General features: G+C 44.1%; 1 protein-coding gene across 7 annotated transcripts in view; it reads left to right on the forward strand.

Annotated features, from left to right (window-relative positions):
- DCAF4 (DDB1 and CUL4 associated factor 4) overlaps positions 1–19,821 on the forward strand; it is a 185,848-nt gene that overhangs the window by 138,454 nt on the left and 27,573 nt on the right. For all 7 annotated transcript variants that reach the window (XM_086937072.1, XM_086937073.1, XM_086937075.1 and 4 more), the window contains 2 exons: positions 1,374–1,550; positions 19,051–19,165. In XM_086937072.1, coding sequence (XP_086793198.1) covers positions 1,374–1,550; positions 19,051–19,165 — 292 coding nt within the window. The remainder of the gene's footprint in view (positions 1–1,373; positions 1,551–19,050; positions 19,166–19,821) is intronic.

Raw genomic sequence — 19,821 nt, forward strand, 5'->3', positions numbered from 1 at the left:
ATGTTGACACAAGAATTACATGCAGGCACCAGCCTCAAAAAAAGTTATGTATTTTTTTTTGTGGCTGATTAGACAACCTAATTGTTTTGATAGGACACTCCCCTTCATGGTCGGAGTCTTGGACAAGATCGTAAATTCTCTTGTTTTAACTTCCCTTTGGTGTAATGGTGCCAACATTAGAACAGTTATGTTTGTTGTGGGTCAGTGTCATGTGAGGTTTCTGTGCAAGTAGTGGCATTGTATGATTTCTGGTTGTGGTTGACGTGTAGTATTCTAGTAATGTCACCAGTTCATGCTATTCTTTCTGGGGCGGTTAATATGTGATATTGTAGTACAAGGAACTCCTTGCACATGGTATGCTCACCTGGATTAATGTCCTTAGTATTGCAGTTCAGTCTGTCACAGACATGGTATACTCTCTGGACTGGTGATTTGAAGCATGTTGTTTTTAGTAGAGTCCAGCATATAGCATAGTACATTCTCTGGAGGTATGGACCCTGTGGTATTTTAGCATAAGTTTACTGTTGTGTACAATATTCGACTGCAGTTTGCTGTATTAGGCCTGTTACCCTGTTGTACCCTTGTAGATTCATACCCCAAGCATGGTATGCGCTGCCTGGATTAACGTGTTTAGGTAATCTTTCAGATAAATACATAGTCATAAATGACTCTTAGGGCTGGAGGCCCGTGCCGTTGCCCAGTCATATTCTGGGCATGTTATCCCCTCCTCTTTCCATTTGGTGTCCTTCACCCTCCCCTCCTCTTTCCTGCCTCCATTACCTATCTGCTTCCCCATCTCCTTCCCCCCTCCCCTGATTCTTTCCCCTTGCCTGCTTTTCCCCTTACGTATTTGTGCTTATTGTTTATCTCAACCTTACAAGTAACTATGTTGCCATGCTCTAATAACTGTGCAACCTTTGTAACGATGTAACCTGTAACTATGATCTGATGCTCATGTAAAGCGCTCTGATACCTTCGGGTCTAGCCAGCGCTTTATAAAACCTTTTAAAATAAAAATAAAATTAATAAAAAGGTTTCTCCTTGGTAGTATTTTTCCGTTGAGAGAAAGTATAAATAAACAAGAAAAAAGAAATGTGTGAGAACAATGCTTTTTACATCTGGCCAGGAGACAATGGAAAACTCAAATGGAGATTCTTGCTAAATGACTCTATTGACCTATAAAGTAGAAGCTTCCTACTTCATTGAAGAGATTAATTTTGCAGTGTCTCCTCCATGGTTGCACCCTGCAACTGATCTCTGTCATTAAAACTGTTGATTGTCCCTTTTCTCTAGCCTGCTGATCTCCCAGAGTTGTTGCAAATGTTGCACCACAAACAGTGCATTCTACTTTAAAATCTTCTTTTCTCTCTTAGGCTCCAGTGCTGTACAATGGTTGCCGTTCTGGAGAGGTGTTTAGCATTGACATCCGTCAGAACATCAGAGAAGGACAGAACTGTAGGGGTATTCGTTTTTTCCAAGATTCTGCTGTAACATCTTTGCAACTTCTTAAAGATGAAAATTACATGATGGCAACAGATATGTCTGGAAAGGTAATGCTGTCCTTTCTTCTTTGTTCCTTATGCACATGAGCTGGTGTGTCACTAAAGGCCAACTCAAACTTTTATCTCTAGTAGTTTTGTTGCAAGGATTCTGCTCCTACACAGAACTGTGCACAGAGACCCAGGACCTCAGTGAATTGTGGTGTACCAAAAACTCACCTCCGTACCTAGAAAACCCCAACCAGCTAGCATCAGTGTCACATTAGCTCTTCGTCCTATAGCAAAGTAACCAATGATTAGACAACCAAGAACATGCGACTTAGGATATACTCAGGAATGGTGGGAAATGAGAACACTCTTTCGTTATACTCTCATAGCAGTCCACAACAGGAGTAAAAAAGAGACACAGGTAAGGTTAAAATATTTATTTTAACGACGTGCTCTCAGGTGCAGTATCTTTGCCAACACAAGCAGACATATGATTAGAAATAATATGGTCAGCATTGTTACGATTCCATAAAACACAAAAGGAGAAAGCATTTTACAATGCTGGTGAAAACAGGTCGTATCACACCTAGTTATAACACCCTCCCTCTCTAGGAACTATGTTTCATAAACTATAAAAGGTCTCTTAGGCTTGTTTGGAGAACCCCATTACCTCTCAGCTCAGCAAGAGGGAATCACATCAGGATCCGCTAAGCTCTCTGCATCACTGGAAACGGAAATCTTCCAAGTGTGTGAAAATCATGGCTGCAGTGTAATAAAAAAGGCGCCAGTATTTCGGCAGGCTCGCAGCTGCCATTTGTTGTGTCTAAAAGGGTTAGCCGATCAGTTTGAACAATAGCTACCATGTTATGATAACCTTGACTGCTTCAGCACTCACTGTGCAGACTAGGGTATTGATGTAAGTCTAGGGATGTTGAAAACAAGCTTTTTTCATGTAAAGACATTTGCGTAACGTAACTTACAAAAACAGCTATATGCAGTGTCGTGTGGAAAAGCAGAAAAAGGTAAAATGGCGTTTAAACTTCTACTAAGCCATGCTAACATAACGATGTGTACAACCCAGGCCACAGCCCACACTACAGTTTTAACTGGCATGTTTGATAGAGGACTGCAATTCCAATTTTTGTTTGCTTGGTCAGTGTCAAGGTTAATAGGTTTAATTACATAAAAGGTTTAAATACATAATTCTGTTTTATGCAAATGACCAGAGTTAGCTAGCCTTGCCCACCAGGCCTCTTATGCTGCTTTAAACGATGAACACACATTATATTTCATTATACTTCCAATTCAAAATAGTCAGAATTATCACTTCTGATGGATAATTCTAACACAGATTCCTTGTCTTAGAATATTCTTAAAACACCAAACTGGATATGAAAACCTTTTCAAATAGTCTTCCCTCGCGCCGCTAGATGGCGCTGTGCAGCTGCACTCTCACTCCATACTTCCACAGAAGAGACCACCCATGCTCGCTGACTTCAGTTCCTTTCTTTCTGACCCTTTTGATGCAGATCCAGAGCTCTGCTCCCAAACCATGTCGTTTTTTTTTGGATGCCTTCTAAAATCATGTCACCAGTGTGCTAGAGAACGATGTCCTCACCCAAAATAACAGGTTTTAATTTATGCCACGACTGTACGGCGCAGATGTCTCTAACGAACCTGAACAAGATATGACTTTGGTGCCTCTGCTTGTGCTTCTTCCTGCACCCTATGCAATCCAAGACCAGCAGACTAAGCTACATGTTGCAGAACATAAGAAGTTGGGACCTTTGTCCTACTAGGAAGAAGCTCTCCCGCCTAGGGAGAGAACACCCCTGCGCACAACTTCAGAAAGACCCAGAGGTCTAGTTCAATAAACTGTTGTTCAACAATTAATGTTCACATCAGAAAAAGTTCAAGTTTCCGGGTTCATTCAAGGTCATTAATGATGTCATTGCATGTCAGCAATTGTAATCCAAATCAGGGTACATAAATTCAGGCGTGTTTTCTCATCACACAACCCAATGCATTTCGGGCGAAGCCCATCGTCAGGGGATTACTCTACGGACAAAAAACAAAAATGCCAACTATAATCTCAATATTAAATGCTAATCAAAACATAATGCAAAAAACAATCAGTGTGCATAAAGGTAAGAAAAATGTGCTTATGAGAAAATGCTAAAACGGTAAAAAACGGTAAAAGAATAACGGAGTTCTAAAATACCCATGTGTTCCTATGAAATTGAAACTGAGCGTGCTGCCCAAAGGTTTTAGATAAAGGAAAACGCGTGGATAGAGGGACGCTACAACCAAAGAGTCAGCGTGGTGAAAAACAATGAGGCGAAACGCGCCGTGTTGGCCAAAAGGTGGAAGGTAAAACCACAGATAGTGAAGAGCATAATGAGGTCCCGAGTCAGGGTACTTACAGATGTGATGACTACGCCGGGACTCCGCGGAGTTCCGTGGAGGTTAGCAACCCGGGGGAGGAGAATGAGGAAGAAAATGTACAAAACCAAACAGAGACATAGGACTAAACGACCCAAAGGTGGAAAGTGTAAGCGCCATCTTGAAAGGTGCAAAAAAAGGACCAAGGTTGTGAATGGTAGTCATGAATAAGAAGGATAACAGGATCATATAAACAATCACAGATAGAGAACATAAACAAGGGAAAGAATCATAAATAGCACAAAAATTCAATGCGGTCATTGAGACCCAAGGGGGCCATCGTGGAAAGATAACGGATCCAGAAATTCTCCCGTTTGAGTAGATAGTTCTTATTGTTCACAGTAATAGGAACTTGTTCGAGTACTTGGAATTTGAGTTGAGCCACTGAATGTCTATTTTCCAAAAAATGAGTAGCCACAGTAGATTTCAGGTTTTCAGTGCGAATGTTGCTCTTATGTTCTAAGATCCTTGTGCGGATCTTCCTCTCCGTATGGCCAACATAACATTTGCCACAAGGGCATTTTAAGGCATATATAACGTTCTTGCTGTTACATGTGACGTTCACTTTCAATTTTATAGGATTGCCTTTCATCGGATGGTTAATCAAGTTGCCTTGGATGCCGTTGTTGCAGTTACTGCAATTATAGCAAGGTTTGAAACCACTGTAAGTGACCTTGGTTTGGGGACCACTAGTTTTACTCAGGATCTCCTTGAGATTCTTACCCCTGGTGAATGCAAAGATGGGGGGTTGTGTAAACAGCCCTTTAAAGTCGGGTTCCAATGACAAGATGGACCAGTGTTTACGGATGATCTTTTGGAATTGTGTGGATGCTTTAGAGAATTTTGAAACTACCACCATACGGTCGGAGGGTGTCTTCTGTTTAGGTTGTAATAAAGAAGCTCTGGTGCATTTTTCACTCCTCTGGATAGCCATGTCTAGTATGGGGGTAGGGTAACCACGTGCTCGTAAACGTTCTAATACAGTTTTGATCTGTAGTTTACTCTCCTCAGATTTGGAAACTATTCTTTTTACCCGTAGTATCTGGGCGTATGGTAAATTGTTCTTGAGTCCCATGCGGTGGAAGCTCTGATAATGTAGAGTGGAGTTCCTGTCAGTGGGTTTTCGAAAAATGGTGGTGGACCAATCACCTAATTCTCTGAGAATTTTGACATCTAGATAGTGGACACAAGATGTGCTATAATCCCATGTAAATTGAATCCGTTGAGTGACTTGATTCCAGGTGTTGAGGAAAGTGATTAATGTTTCGGTAGTGCCTGCCCATAGAAGGAAGATGTCGTCAATGTAACGGAGATATAACCGACCATGTTCTTGCCAGTTATCTTGGGAAAGGATATGAGTTTCCTCAAAAATTTGCATGAAAATATTGGCGTAGCAAGGAGCAGCCGAATTTCCCATGGCCGTACCGTTGAGCTGTAAGAACCATTTGTCAAGGACGGTGAAATAGCTGTGGTATAGTGTGAATATGGTGAGTTCCATCAGGAATACTTTGAGGTCATGATCAATGTCTGATTGGGCCAAGGTTCTTTCAATGGCATTAATCCCTCCGTCATGAGGGATTGAAGTATAAAGGGAACTGACATCCACAGTACACATAATGAGGTTAGAGTCTTTGAGTTGGTTCATGACTGGGTCCAGTTTCAATAAAAAATCAGTGGTATCTTTAACAAAAGAGTCTGATGTAGTGACAAATGGTTGAAGATATTTGTCCAAGAATTTTCCCACATTTTCGTGGATGCTGTTTCTTGTCGACACAATCGGCCGAAAGGGAGGATTGGTCGGGTGTTTGTGCAGTTTCGGTAACATATACAATACCGGAGGTTTAGGATTGTTCGGTGTAAGAAATCTTTTTGTTCTATCATTAATAGTACCGTTATCAAAGGCCCTATTGATGATTGTGATCAAATCATTGGTATATTCCCTGGTGGGATCCCCAGGGAGAATGTCATAAGTGTTGGTATCCCCAATGTGTGCTATGACCTTTTCTTCATAAAAGGTGGTGTCCATGATGACCAGGGCACCTCCTTTGACTAGACCTCTGGGTCTTTCTGAAGTTGTGCGCAGGGGTGTTCTCTCCCTAGGCGGGAGAGCTTCTTCCTAGTTGTTCATTTCACACTGCCTGGCCAGACAGTGTTTCCCCCCGCTGCACACGAGAATTCTTTACAACTCCATCATTTGGTTTACCATAGCTGTGCGAGCTCCACAATATTTGTACCTTTGTCCTACTCCCGATGCAGGATTCAGACTCAGTCCTGAGGCCATTCTCACAACTACTCAACTTCACGCTCATAGCCGTACAGTAAGTCAAAGTCCAAGCATAGGAAAGCAAAGCAGAACTCTGCCTCATGCCGCCACTCGACTCCAAAGAGAAGTTGTGAGGGCGTCACAATTTCTCCGCCCGATTCCTCATCTGGTCCCGACATGCCTTGAATTTTCCCGGCCATCGCTGACCATGCAGCAGATCAGTGTCTTCAGGTTTATGCTTAAAATCTTCGGTGTGCATCCAGCTCTTTCTGGCGTGCCTTTACACTGCTTGGATCTGCAGGAGCCTGCTGTTGGATTACCGTTGCAGTGTCCATCCTCGGTACTATCTATCCCCTTGGAACCTGTTACCAAGCCATCCCAATGCTGGTACCAACGCCACATGCACTGAAGAGGATCCAGTATTGATGCCAATGTCGTACCATGAACCGAATTCAGCTTCAGCGGTGCCATGCTACGAATCACAATAGAGCATCTGGTTGACATGCAACTTCACTCTAACCCAATGCCGCTTCAAAGTTGCACCTACCAGCAGAAGGACCGTTATTTTTTTTTGTTATGACTCTTATACTATGCCAGACTGGGGGCACCCCAGGATGTTGGGATAATACAGATAGGGATGATTTGCTCTCCCCTCACTGTACCTCTGATGCCTTAAAATGGTTAAATATTTCAGTGGGCTTGACATCTCACCTAAGACACAGCTTGATTTGCCACTTGGGTCACCAATGGAAGAGAGTGGTTCATTTGCAGTGATGATCCTGAGGGCAGCTGAGGCACTAAATTGCCGCTACTCACCATTGAGACCAAAACAAATGTCTTTGCAGAGATGTTACAGCCTGGGTCATCTACTTCTGATGCCTTGCTTCCTTTTAAGAATGCCCTCACTGATGATTTGATGGACACTCGACCGAAGCCTTGTTCTTGCCTGCCTGTTAATAGGCAGGTGACCAAAGGTCACAGATAGGCAGGTGTTTAGTGGCCCAGATTTCTTCACTAAAGACCCCAACTGAGAGTCTTATTGGACTGGCTATAACCAGTGTGATGCATGTCCAAGATAATTGAGGCTTTTGGCAAACATATGTTTTCTTCTGCCAGTCTTGCCTTGCAATCCATAAATGCTGTTTGTTTGCAGGGTCATTACACACAAGCCCTGTAGGACATGGCCAGTGAGATATTGCCACCAGTCCCGGAAGACCTTGGGGCTTATTCATGATGGACAGAACAATGCTAAGTATGTGATCCACACTGGTGTGGATACTATGGATTGCCTGGGAAGGGCAAACAATGTGCAGTCCAGCAAAGCTAATTCCTCTTACTTATCTACAACGGCTACAAAATCTCTTGAGTTTGCCTTTAGTGGCGTACGCCCAATCGATGAAGGACTGTTCAAAAAAGCTCTGCCCCAACTTTTTTTCTGCCCCTCCCGCTATTCCTCCCACCATCAGAGCGAATTTGAGATGAGCACCTGTCCATTCTGTTGCAGGAGGTGCGATTGTTGCTCTCTAAGAGTGCTGTTGATATAGTTCCAAATCTGTTACTCTTGCTATTTCCTCACTCCAAAGAAGGACCAGGGTCTCAGGCCAATTCTGGACCATCCACCTGTGAATGCCTGGTTGCAGAAAGGCAAATTCAAAATGCTCATGCTGGACCAGATTCTGTCTGCTCAGAACCCAGGCGACAGGATGGACCTGCAGTACTTGTTTTTTTTATATACCTGTCCTGAATTCCCACAGACTTTATCTAAAGTTCAAGGTAGACAACGAGCATGTGCAGTTTGCTATGCTCCCCTTCACCCTCACAAACAGTCCTAAGGAGTTCATGAAAGTGATAGCAGTGGTCACTGCCCATTTTCAGAGGTCGGGAGATACGAGTATTCCCATATTTCGACAGCTGGCTGTTGAAAACAAACTCACCACAGTTAGTCCTGGACCACCTCCAGACGACGTTGGATCTCTTGACATCGTTTGGGTTCACTGACTCCTACGCAAAGGCCTTCTATCATTGGGGCACTCTTGGATACCATTGACTTCTAGGCTTTCCCCCCACCTCAATGAGTTCAGGACATTATGGCTCTGATTCCGATGTTTCAGGCTTGGTCCTGAGTCATGGTGAGAGCTGCTGTAAAGCCTCTGGCCCTTTTAGCCTCCTGCATCCTCCACTTCAGTCATGCTAGGTGGCACATCCATGCTGTACATTGGAATTTGAGGTTCCAATGCGTCCACACCAAGGTAGTCTGGTCAATGCCATCCAGCTTTAGGAGGAAACAGCTCAGAATATGCAGTGGTCATGAATCAAATCAAGGTTTTCCAGTGACGAGCCCCTCCCTTTCCCATCCAAATCTGACTTTATTGGTAATGGACACATCCCTTTAGGGCTGTAGCAGGTCATCTATGGGAGGTGGAGATCAGGGGATTCTGGTGACCAGCGAAGGGCCTTCTCCTCATGGTTTTGCCGGAGTTGTGGTCCACTTGTCTAGCTTTGAAGGTCTCCCTATCATCCATCAATGTAAGCCTGGTGAAAGTTCTCATGAACAACACCACCACTATGTGGTACTGCAAAAATCAGGGCAGGATGGGGTTCTGTGTCAAGAGGATCCGCACCTCTGGAGGTCATTGGAGCGCCAGGATATTTTCCTGATCACAAACCACCTAATTGGGTCACTGAACGCCAGAGTGAATGAACTGAGCATGTGGCATCTGTCAGATCACAAATGGTGCCTGAACCTGAGGTGGCACGGGATGTCTTCTAACAGTGGAGAAAACTGTGGTTAGATCTTTTTGCCACCTTCTAGAACATGCATTGTTGAGAGTTTTATGCGTAGGAGTTTACACAAGAACATTTATTCAGATATAAATTTGGACTGGATGGAACACAAGACTCCCTGTACATCTTCCCGCCTCTACCCCTCCTCTCCTGAGTTCTGAAAAAGATTGCCATTGACCAGGCCCAAATCATCCTACTGGCTCCGGATGGGACCAGGAAAGTGTGGCAACCACACCTTATGAGCATGAATATCTGTCCTCCAATCAGGCTACCACTTCTCAAGGACCTCCGTCCTCAGCAACAGAACAGTGTGTAACTAAAAGCTGCAAGCGTGGAATTTAAGTGGCAGCAACTGCCTGTGTTTCATCTTCTGCCTGCATTGATGGTTGTCATACTTGCTTGCAGGTGCTCTTCCATGATATTCATTTATTCTAGATGCTGGATACATTTGTGGCCTGGTGTGGGTTTAGCAAGACTGACCCGTTACAAGCAAAGCTGTTGAATGTCCTTTTGTTTTTATCTTTGGCGCAGCAAAGGTCTCTCAGTGAACACTATTTAATGGTATCCGTCAGCCCTTTCAGCATTTCTGCATTTGCTGGACAAACCGTCCTTGTTTAAATTACCTGTTGTGATGATATATCCTAAATGTTTTGACAGGTTATCTCCAGAACCATCCATTTGTAATGCCACAGCAGAACCTTAACTAGGACGTAACGTTTCTCATGTGTGTGCCCTACAAACCAATGTATAGCTGCTCGCCGCATCTCCTGAACTTATAGGCCATCTTCCTCATTGTGATTTTGGTAGCTCATCGCATGAGTGAGCTTCAGGCACTTTCGGCGCATCCACCCTCCACCACCTTTTTCCTAGCCAAATCTGTGCTGAGGATACGGGTGGCATTCTTGGCATAAGTCGTGACTTCCTTCCACATTGGGCAATCCCTCACTCGAAAAGCTCCACTTCAACTCTCCATCGGCTAGACCCAAAAAGGATTTAAGCTTTTTCACTGATTGTACCTTGCATAATCAAGTGGAAGATCAGCTTTTTGTGAGTTTTCCCAAAGCAAATGAAACCGAAGGCTGTGCCGAAGAGGCTCTGTCGACGTGAATAGTCATCTCCATTAGAATGTGCTACGTACTGGCCAAGAAGCAGCCTCCGAAAGATCTGAGATCCCTTTCCACCAAGGCTAAGTCTGTCACCACTGCCTTTTCATATGGAAGCCTATCCTTGGCAGCTAGCAGACTGCGACATGGGTGTCGGTACATGCACTCATGAAGCACTTCTGCCTAGATAGGCAGGTGTGACAGAAATTACACTTCGCCCACTCGGACCTGTAAGCCTTTTTGGTTTGAGTCCACTCCACAGACACTCCACCGGGGAAGGTACTGCTATTGTATATAAGGTGAAGAATATGTGTTTAGAAGTAACGATCTAAAGAACCATTTACTTACCTTTGATAACATACTTTCTGGTGCAATGACAGACTCCTTACTCAACTAAATTCCCCCTCCCCCCAGCCCAAGCCTCACTTCCCCGTTCTATGGAGCTGCCTCTTTTTAACATATTAAAAGGTCCAAAGTTAGAATACAGCACACTGGTACCAGCAATTGTTCACACTCTGGGCCTAAGGGTAAAGAAAGAGTAAAGAAACTGACATCAGAGCACAGGGGTGGCACTTTTATGCAGCTTTCTCAGTCACTTCTGGGACAGTGTAGATTAAGTGTGGAGCTGCATGGCGCCACATAGCAGCACGAGGGAGCGCTCCTATGAGAAAACATTTTCTGGATCTAGTTTCACTCCTGGGGAGTACTCTAAGGTGAGGAATCTGCAATTAGATAGAGTATCTTCCAGAAAGAGTGTTATCCTTTTTTTATTGTTTTTTTATTTTATTTTAAATACCTGGTACAGATCGCAATAAATACATTTTAATGTTACATTAATATTGAAAAATCCGATATACATAGTTTTAAAGCAGGTACAAATTTACGAAGTATCAATTGAGAGCAGGCTATCTAAAGGATGATAAAAGTAGATACAAACAGGGAATCACACTTCATTATTTCAGAATACATATACACATATTATATATACATATATACAAATTACAAATATTATTTATACATATATACAAATTATTAGATAAACATATAAAAAAAAATAAACACGGGACTCCCTCCATCTCTTGATGGGGGCCCAGATGTTCAAGCCCATTTCACGCTTTTTCCTACCCTTATGCTCGTATAGGGAAGATTCAATATTATGTATCCCCAGGAGTCTGGCCAGCCACATCTGGAAGGAAGGTGCTACCGTATCTTTCCAGCCTGCCGAAATAAGAATCCGAAGGACCGCGACAGAAATAAAAACAAGAGCTTCATCCTCTTTACTTAGCCCCAGATTACTATCACTACCTATTATCATTCGGGTAGGGGATAGGTTGATATTCACACCTAGCTTCATGACATCTAGGGCACTTGTCATCTTCCCTTTTACCCCTCTGATGCAGTTTGGCTGGTGTGAAATATAAGTTAAAAAGGGTTTTATAGTGTTGCGCCCTCAGGTTCATGGAACGAAAAAGTTTCCGATCTAGTTGCAGGGCTTTATCGATATCGACATCCAGGTCACCCAATTTCAATGTCCAGGCAGCTTCGCATTTTTCTAAATCATCTTGGATCCCTCCCAGTAGGGACCTATATACCATTTTGATCTCAGTGCCACCATTTAACAGATAATCCATCATACTAATTCTGCCGCATGGAGAAATACGCGGTTTTATAGATGTTAACGTTTTATAAATCTGAAAGAATTTAAACGCTTGGTTAGCCAGGATATCATATTTTTGTTGTATCTTATCAAACGTCATAAGGGAATCTCCCTCAAAAATATCGCCCACTCTTTTAATTCCCTGCTGTTCCCAAATCTGTCCCATTCCATTGTTGCTAACTTGTGGAAAGATACTGGATTTCCAGAGGGGTAGATAATAATTAATTTTTGGTATTACCATTAATTTTTGCACCATTTTCCAGATGCCCAGGCGCTATTCAAAACTTTGTAGCGCATTTTTCTAAAATAGCGCCGCTCCGTTTTCCACAGTAGGAGTCCCAGAGCTTCCCTACCCAACAGAAGTTTGTAGATGGAGGGGGGGTTCTGGTTGCCACAAGGAGTATCCACTACATTTGTGGCCGGAACAAATAGTATTGGCATCTGAGTAAGCATACAGACCCAGTGGTAGAATCTTAGATTCGGGACTGCCAGCCCTCCCCTTTCCTGTGGTAAGGACAAATACTTCATTGACCGCCTAGTTTTGCCATATTGCCAAACAAAACTCATAAAGATTGTCTCCATAGACTTAATTAAGCTTTCCTCTACTAAGAATGAGATGGAGTGAAAGAGATATAGGACCTTGGGAAACATGGTCATTTTCATTACATTTACCCTGCCTGTCAGAGACAGATGTAAAGCGTCAATTCTTTTCAAATCTGTCGCCATTGACTTTAACAGCGTGGTAAAATTTTCTTTAACAATTGTGTCTATTGCTGAGCTAACCCTGACTCCAAGATATATTGCTGAATCCGAATATCTACTATCAACTCTGCTTATATTGTCAGTACAAATTATTTGAGTTTTGCTCTCGTTCAGGAGAAAACCTGAACAATGACCGAATTCACCTGCTATTTGTGTGAGTGCCACCATAGCCCCAGCTGGTTCAGGGGTGATTACTGCCAGTTCGTCGGCATAAGCCAGTAGTTTGGTCTCATACCCGTTCAAGAGCACTGGCCTGATATCATCGCACCCCAATATCCTGAGGACCAGAGGATCTATATACAGGGCGAAAAGGATAGGTGAACAGGGACAACCCTGACGCGTCCCCCTGGAGATATAGATCCTTTCTGAGCTTTCCCCCATTATCTGCACTCTAGCCTTAGGGTCACAGTACATAGCCTTAATGGCACCCATGATTTTTGGGCCAAACCCTCTATGCTCCAATATCCCCCTTAGATACCTCCAAGTAACACGGTCAAAGGCCTTTTCCGCATCGAGAAGGATCATGGCCATCCTCCCCCCAACCTCCTCTAATATCTTGACAGATTTGCTCTCTTTTTATGTCCCTTCCCGTCCGCTTCTCTCCATGGGCCAACATTTACTGGTGGTACCTCGGGTCAGGAGAACCCGGGCTGGAGGCCACTCCTTCCGGTACAGAGCGGCGACTCTCTGGAACTCTTTGCCACCCCATATTCGAGGGCTTAACAATTTGTCTGAATTTAGGAAAGTTATTAAACCCTTTCTTTTTCTCACTGTGTAGACTGCTTCCTGCGCTGATTCTGTCGATTCTGTTACTAGCGCCGGGGCGCCTTTTGGCTGGAGCAGCTGTTGTGCTCTATAAATTACATAAATAGAAATAGAAATAGTCCCCGGCAGCCCTCTGGGCTATCCATTTATGCAGCTCTGTTTTAATTATAAGAATCCTCTGCTGACTCTCCTCCCCCTTCTTCCCTTGCCTAATGTCACTCATATGACGCTCTTCTGCTAGAGCTAATTGGGCCATCAATTTTTCATTTTCTAGCCTTGCCTCTTTTCTGAGCCTGGCAGCAAAACGAATTGTTTCACCCCTCAGAGCTGCCTTAAATGCATCCCAGACGCAATTCCTGGTTGCACTAAAGCGGTTCATATTGAAGTAATTTTGCGCCCTTCTCCTAAAATGTATCTAGAGTCTGCTAATAATTTTCTCTTGAAAGTCCACTGGGATTGCTTTTTGTTGGCCTTGACAGTCTCTAATTCATATTGCAAAATTAGTGGACTATGGTCAGACATCATTTTTGGGAGCTTTTTAATATTAACCTTTTCCAACTCCATAACAGATATCAAAAAGTAGTCCAGCTTGGTATATTTCTGGAATGGGCATGAAAAAAAGGTGTACCCAGGGTCCTTAGGTTCTTTAGCCCCCAGACATCAGCTAACCTGTGCGACTTAATGAGAGAACTAAGTGCCCCTTATACCCTTGGCTTCCGCCCTGTGTACAGAGGATTGTTCGTAAAATCAGCAGAAATATTCCGATCTCCGCACACGATGATGGGTTTGAGCCAGTTTGCTAGTTCCATTTCAAGAAAATCATAAACCTCTGGGCCATCCTGATTAGAGCCATATATCACACAGATTGTGCAACCCACCCCTAGCTTAACCAGTGCCCATCTCCCCAAAGTGTCTGCCCCATATTGCTTAAAACCTCCCAGCGTGACTTTAGCTAGTACTGCCACCCCCTTGACTGTCGACGTCTGTGAAGAGAAGGCCAGCAAAGCGAAAACCCTAATGTTGAGCAAATATCTCTTCTCCCATGATAAATGGGTCTCCTGCAAGCATAATACATCTATATTATTTGAACAAAGTGTCCCAGCCTTTGCCTTTTTCTCCAATCATTAATACCCCCAATATTTACTGAACAAATATTAAGTATCCCCATGTATCCCCTTCCGGACATAGCCTTTATAGAACCATCTATACCGATATTTAAATATATCTAGCATTGTATCGTAAAAAGCTCCATAGCACCAGGTACTTTTTTCTTTTTAATATTTTTTTCCTCTCCCCCCTACCTTCCCTTCCCCTCCCACCACCTCCCCTCCCCTTCCCCTCCCACCACCTCCCCTCCCCTCCCCCTCCCACCACCTCCCCTCCTTCCTCATCCCCATCCCCCCTTGCTCCCACCACCCTCAGGAAGCGCTCAGACCTAGGTCTGTGCATGTGATGAGTGTAGCAATAATGAATTAGAAAAACATATAGAGAGAGCAAAACTGATCCAAAAAAGCCAAGAAGTAAAGAAAGAGAGGCAATATTCAGCTTTTCATATATCTTAATATGTCCTTGGCTATTTATCACCCAATCTTCCCCAATATTCCCCGATCTCCCCCGACACCAAGCACCCAACCTAGCCAAAACCTATAGCTTCTTTAGATCAATAAAAAGATAAAGTCCTCTTAAGTGCCTACAGTCCCCAAAAATTCTTTGGCCTTTATCTCCGAAGAAAAATATCTGGTTTGTCCCTCATGTATCACTTTTGATTGCGCTGGATTGATAAGGTAGACCTGGACAGTCTTCTCCTGGAACGGCTTGATTAGCTGCCTTATTCTCCAGTGCCTCTCCACCGTTGCGTGGCAAAAATCAGGGCGGACAAAGAATGAGACCCCCCACTTGACCTCTTTGACTCAGGTATGGCCTTCTCTGCGATTGCCTGTCTGTCATTCCTAAAAACACCAGAATCGCTCGAGGTTTGCCCCCTCCTCTTGCAGAGTCTCGAATCTTAAACGCAATACGGTGTGCCCTTTGTATTTCAGCTGACCAGTTCTAATCAGGCATCTCGGGGAAAGCGGATCTAAACAGTTCCATTATATACATTCTTGTGTCTGACCCTTCTGCCCCTTCCGGGATCCCCAGCACTCTAAGATTATTCCTTCTCTGTCTGTTTTTTAACTCTTCTAGCTTCCACTGGATGTCCTTAATTTGAGCACTTTGGGCCTCTGCTTGGCTAAAAGCATTAGTCGCCACTGCTTCAGTTGTGACTATCCTTTCCTCTAAGTTGGACACCCTCTCTCCAATATTTGTACAAACCTTAGATAGTTTTCTCACCACCCCCTGCATCTTCCTCATTGCAGCCTGTGCCTTGCGGCTGTCCTGGCGTTTCTCCTCCCTATGGAAGAGGATAGCCTGATGTATGACATCCAGCGTTGTGGGCGTGGTAGATTCTGATGGAGTTTTACCGTCTAGCGGGGTGGCCGAGTAGTCCCATTTTAAATTCTTTCTAGTACAGGTCTGTAGACCTGTCTGGGGATTAGATTTCTTGGTGGTATTAGGGGGGTCCAAATCACTCCCTTCCAGGTCTGAGTCAAAATCGCTACCACCTTGGGATGAGCTCAGATCATCAGACGACTCTGCCCCCTCTGAAGCAGAGAAGAAGCAATCACCTTGCTCCTTCTCTTTGTCCTTATCCAGGTCTGAACTTTCCTTATCCCCGGCTGAGAGATCTAGAGCTGCCATCAAGTCGCAATCCCCTGCCTCGGCTGCCAGCGGAAGCAATCCCATCTCCTTTTCCACTACTTCAGATATATCAGGAGCCTTTTCACTTCCAGTATTTTCCCTACTACTTTCCCCATTTTGACTTTGCTGGGGGGTGTCATTCTCCCTTCAAGTGTAATTTGACCCTCTGGCTCCCCTACATTTTCTTTCTCCAGGGGATAACTTTCTTCCTTGGGATTAGTGCTAGATGGAGAGGGGCCATCTGCAGGTACAGGATCTACTATTACAGGGACCGGCTTTTTACCTTGCGGGGGCTCTTGATGTCACGCAGGGCTCCGCTCTGCAATTTGATTTTCTTTCAGCCCTTTCGCTGTGCTGGATGCTGCCTCCCCACCCTCCGCGGCCCCAGCTGTCTCAGTCAGCGGGTCTTTGCCGCGTCTCAGCATGTCTGCGACCGACGGGCTGTTCGCCCGTTTTTTACACGCGTTGCCGCCTTGCCTCTCCTCACCGAGTTCAGGACCGGCGTCCGCCGGGGTTCTACGGATGCCTGCTCCGCCATGTTTCGCTCCATAGTGGTCTCCCCCCGCAGTCTCTGGGCTGCCGCCGCCGCGGCAGCCTTTGATCCGGTGTTCGCTGCAAGCTTTGGAGCCATTCCAGCTCTGATCAGGTGAGTCATCGGGCAAGAGAGACGATCCCCGACAGCACGCTCAGCAATCTTCAGACAGATTGCCCAGAGACTGTGATGCGATCTCCGTCTCCCCTGCATACGGGATTAGGATGCAAGGTGTTTTTTCTTTTTCTTCTTCTTTTTGTTACTTTTCCCTTTTTATTCCAGTTTCTCTCGATGTTTTTAATTAGTTCATGGAGTGCGATATGGGTCTTTTACACTCGAAAACCTGACCCAGTTCCTTAGTGCTACTGTCGACCTCCTACACGGTCGCCATCTTGCCTCCCTTCAGAAAGAGTGTTATCCAATGTAACATTCTTTAAGAACAGTTCTCTTTACAGGTAAGTAAAACAGGGCAATTAATAATAACCTTTATTTCTATATAGACCTTCATACCACACTTCTGCTACATCTAATCACTATAAAATAACAGGTTTGGGGACTGAGCTAGCCAGGCTACTGTTTGATGGTATCGCAGAGTAGCGCAGTCTCTGCTCCCACTTCCTGGGCTGAGAGCGTGATTGCAAGTGAGAATGCCTGTTATCGCTTAAGAAACTGGTAGTGGTTGGGCATGGAATGGTCTGATTCTGATGCCTTTTTAACCATTCCAATGCCTTGAATTCAGTGTTCGATGAGGCTCCTCTCACTCACCAAAAACATCCAAGATAGCGTTGCAGCCTGGAGATTTTGTGTTTAAGGAGCAGCTGCAGTGCAGAACGCTTAAGGAGGAGGTCACCGCAGGGCATAATCATCGTTTGACAGTTGAGGAAGAGGCCCCCGGCATTTACTGTTAGACCCTGAAGAACCATCCTAGTAGGCAGAGGGCCCCATACAGCAAGGGGAAATTATCTAAATGTATGTCAAGGTTTATATTAACCATGCAGACCTCCTTATTGCATGAAAGCTGCTGAATTTTCCTTTTAATGCAAGAGGATGTTGAAGGTACATCCACTATGTTTGAAAGATATGAAACTCGAAGGATTGGCATTCTCTGAACACAAGATGCTGCCAAATGCGCCTAAGTCCAGGGTATCCCAATATCAGATATATTTTTTAATCACTGGATGACACAGTATGCCCTGCAGGGAAAACAAAAGAGGATTCCAGGATGCACAGCCCCTGCACTGCTACTTAAGGCACTCATTCTCGACTTCCTAAAAGACATGCAATAGAGGATAGCGAGCCTAGACAAGAATGTCTCTTCGTTGAGGAACGCCTAGTAGACCTCAGTGTTCTAGCTGACCAGAAGGCATTTAGCCTGGGTGGTCTTGGCCATCACATACTGAAGGTTGAGGGCTTGGCACATGAACATGAGGAGGCAATGAAATAACTTGAGGACCTCAGGGAGTGCCTTGTCTCACCCGGATTCTCTTAGAGAGAGAGAGAAGTGCACATTCTGAACATGTTCTTCCAACGAAGGATCCAGGATGTTCCACAATTGGATAAGTAAGGGAATCTGGTATTCTAAGCAAGGAGACCTTGGTGTGTATGGCTTCCACCCATCTGGAAATCTGCAGAGTAATAGGCTGTAGGCAAGAGACCCAAGAAACGACTTGTGGGGGCAAGACCCTTCAACATGGTGAGGCAGTGTCACCGGCAGCATCAAAAGGCTTGACTGTCTAGAGGAAGCCGAGCTGGTATTTCCCGACCTGAGTAGGATGACACAGAACAGGAGAATAGATCTCCAGCTTACTAAAAAAGGGATTTTGGCAGCTGGGCTGAAGCATCTTTGTGGTCCTAGCAAAATTGTAGGGACCGAGAGGTATATCATCACAGATCCACTGGCAGCAAGGGCTTTTCTTGTGAGAGAGTAAAGGATGCCTTGACGTTTGGTATTCTTTAATCTGTTATTAGTTAGTGTACTAACCACTGATAGAAGGAATGAGTATGGACTCCTACTAGAGCGTGATCACTGAGATGAGTTAGATTTCTTGCTCCAAATAAAGGAGTTGATACTTGATTATATTTCTCTTTCTTTTGTAGACAACATTTTTGAACCCCAAAAAAGTAGCTGGTGTTACACTTAACAAATTAAGCTGTGCTCATTTACTCAACTTCTAAGGATAGAAAACTGGGCCAGTCCTGCCGGGATTTGAACTTGTGATCTGCATATTAAGTACAGGGCATTTAGCTTTATGAGCCATAATACCAGATAATACATACACCTATCAGAAAGTGTTACCACCTTTTGGGGGTGTGATAGATTTAGTATAAACGTGACGCTATAGCTTATCCTATCCTATGGGGAACGGTTTGTGTGTTCATTGGCATACTGTTTGACCATGAATTATTTTCATATTTCATTCTTCAACTTGATCATACTGCTGCTTTGAAAGTTTTGAACATTTATGGGAATGTGTAAAGACAATTGACAATGTGATCTGTGCTCTTACCCTTCCCAGATAAAGATGTGGGATCTGAGAACTGTGAAGTATGTGAAGCAATATGAGGGAAATCACAATGAATACGCCAGCCTGCCTTTGCATGTCTGTGAAGAGAAAGGATTGCTCTTAACAGGTGTTAATTTCATTCTTTTTTGATCTATGCACGTGTTAGTTCGCAGAAAGGATGTTGTGTAGTTAGACCTTCATTACTTGCCTGGTATCGTTTTTTGTGTGTTAACTCTTACTGACTAATACTGTTCTAATTCTGTTTCATTATAATATGTGTAGACTGCCATGTTACACTGTAGTAACATTGCAGTCAAGTTTGTGTGCACCAGTCAATGTTCAGAATTATACCTTAGTAGATAAAAATAGATTTAATTCCCTGTCCATCAAAACATTACCTTCGCTTTTCACATTGGAGACTCAGATTGCATTTCAAAGTTATATTGTTCTCATAGAGAAATTTATTTTATTGATTTTATGTGCATTTGCAGTTTTCGGAGACCAGCGGCTTTAGAGGGCATCCAGATGTTGACCAGCAGTGTAGGCAAACATGTGGGTACCTATTACACAGATGAACCACCCAGTTATGGGTTCACTTACCAGTATGCAAAGCCATGCAGTAAGTGGGAGGGGATCTCAAACAAAAGGGAGCTTACACCCCACCATCAAAAGCCGATGTATCAACATGTGCATGGGGCTACTAACGGTGAAACGGTATTAATCAGTGTTTTGCTGTCGACATACTGGCGGTGTGTGCAGATGAGGAGGTGCAGTGGAGGTATG

Source organism: Lissotriton vulgaris, chromosome 9 (assembly GCF_964263255.1).
Source record: "Lissotriton vulgaris chromosome 9, aLisVul1.2, whole genome shotgun sequence".
Taxonomy (NCBI): Eukaryota; Metazoa; Chordata; class Amphibia; order Caudata; family Salamandridae; genus Lissotriton; species Lissotriton vulgaris.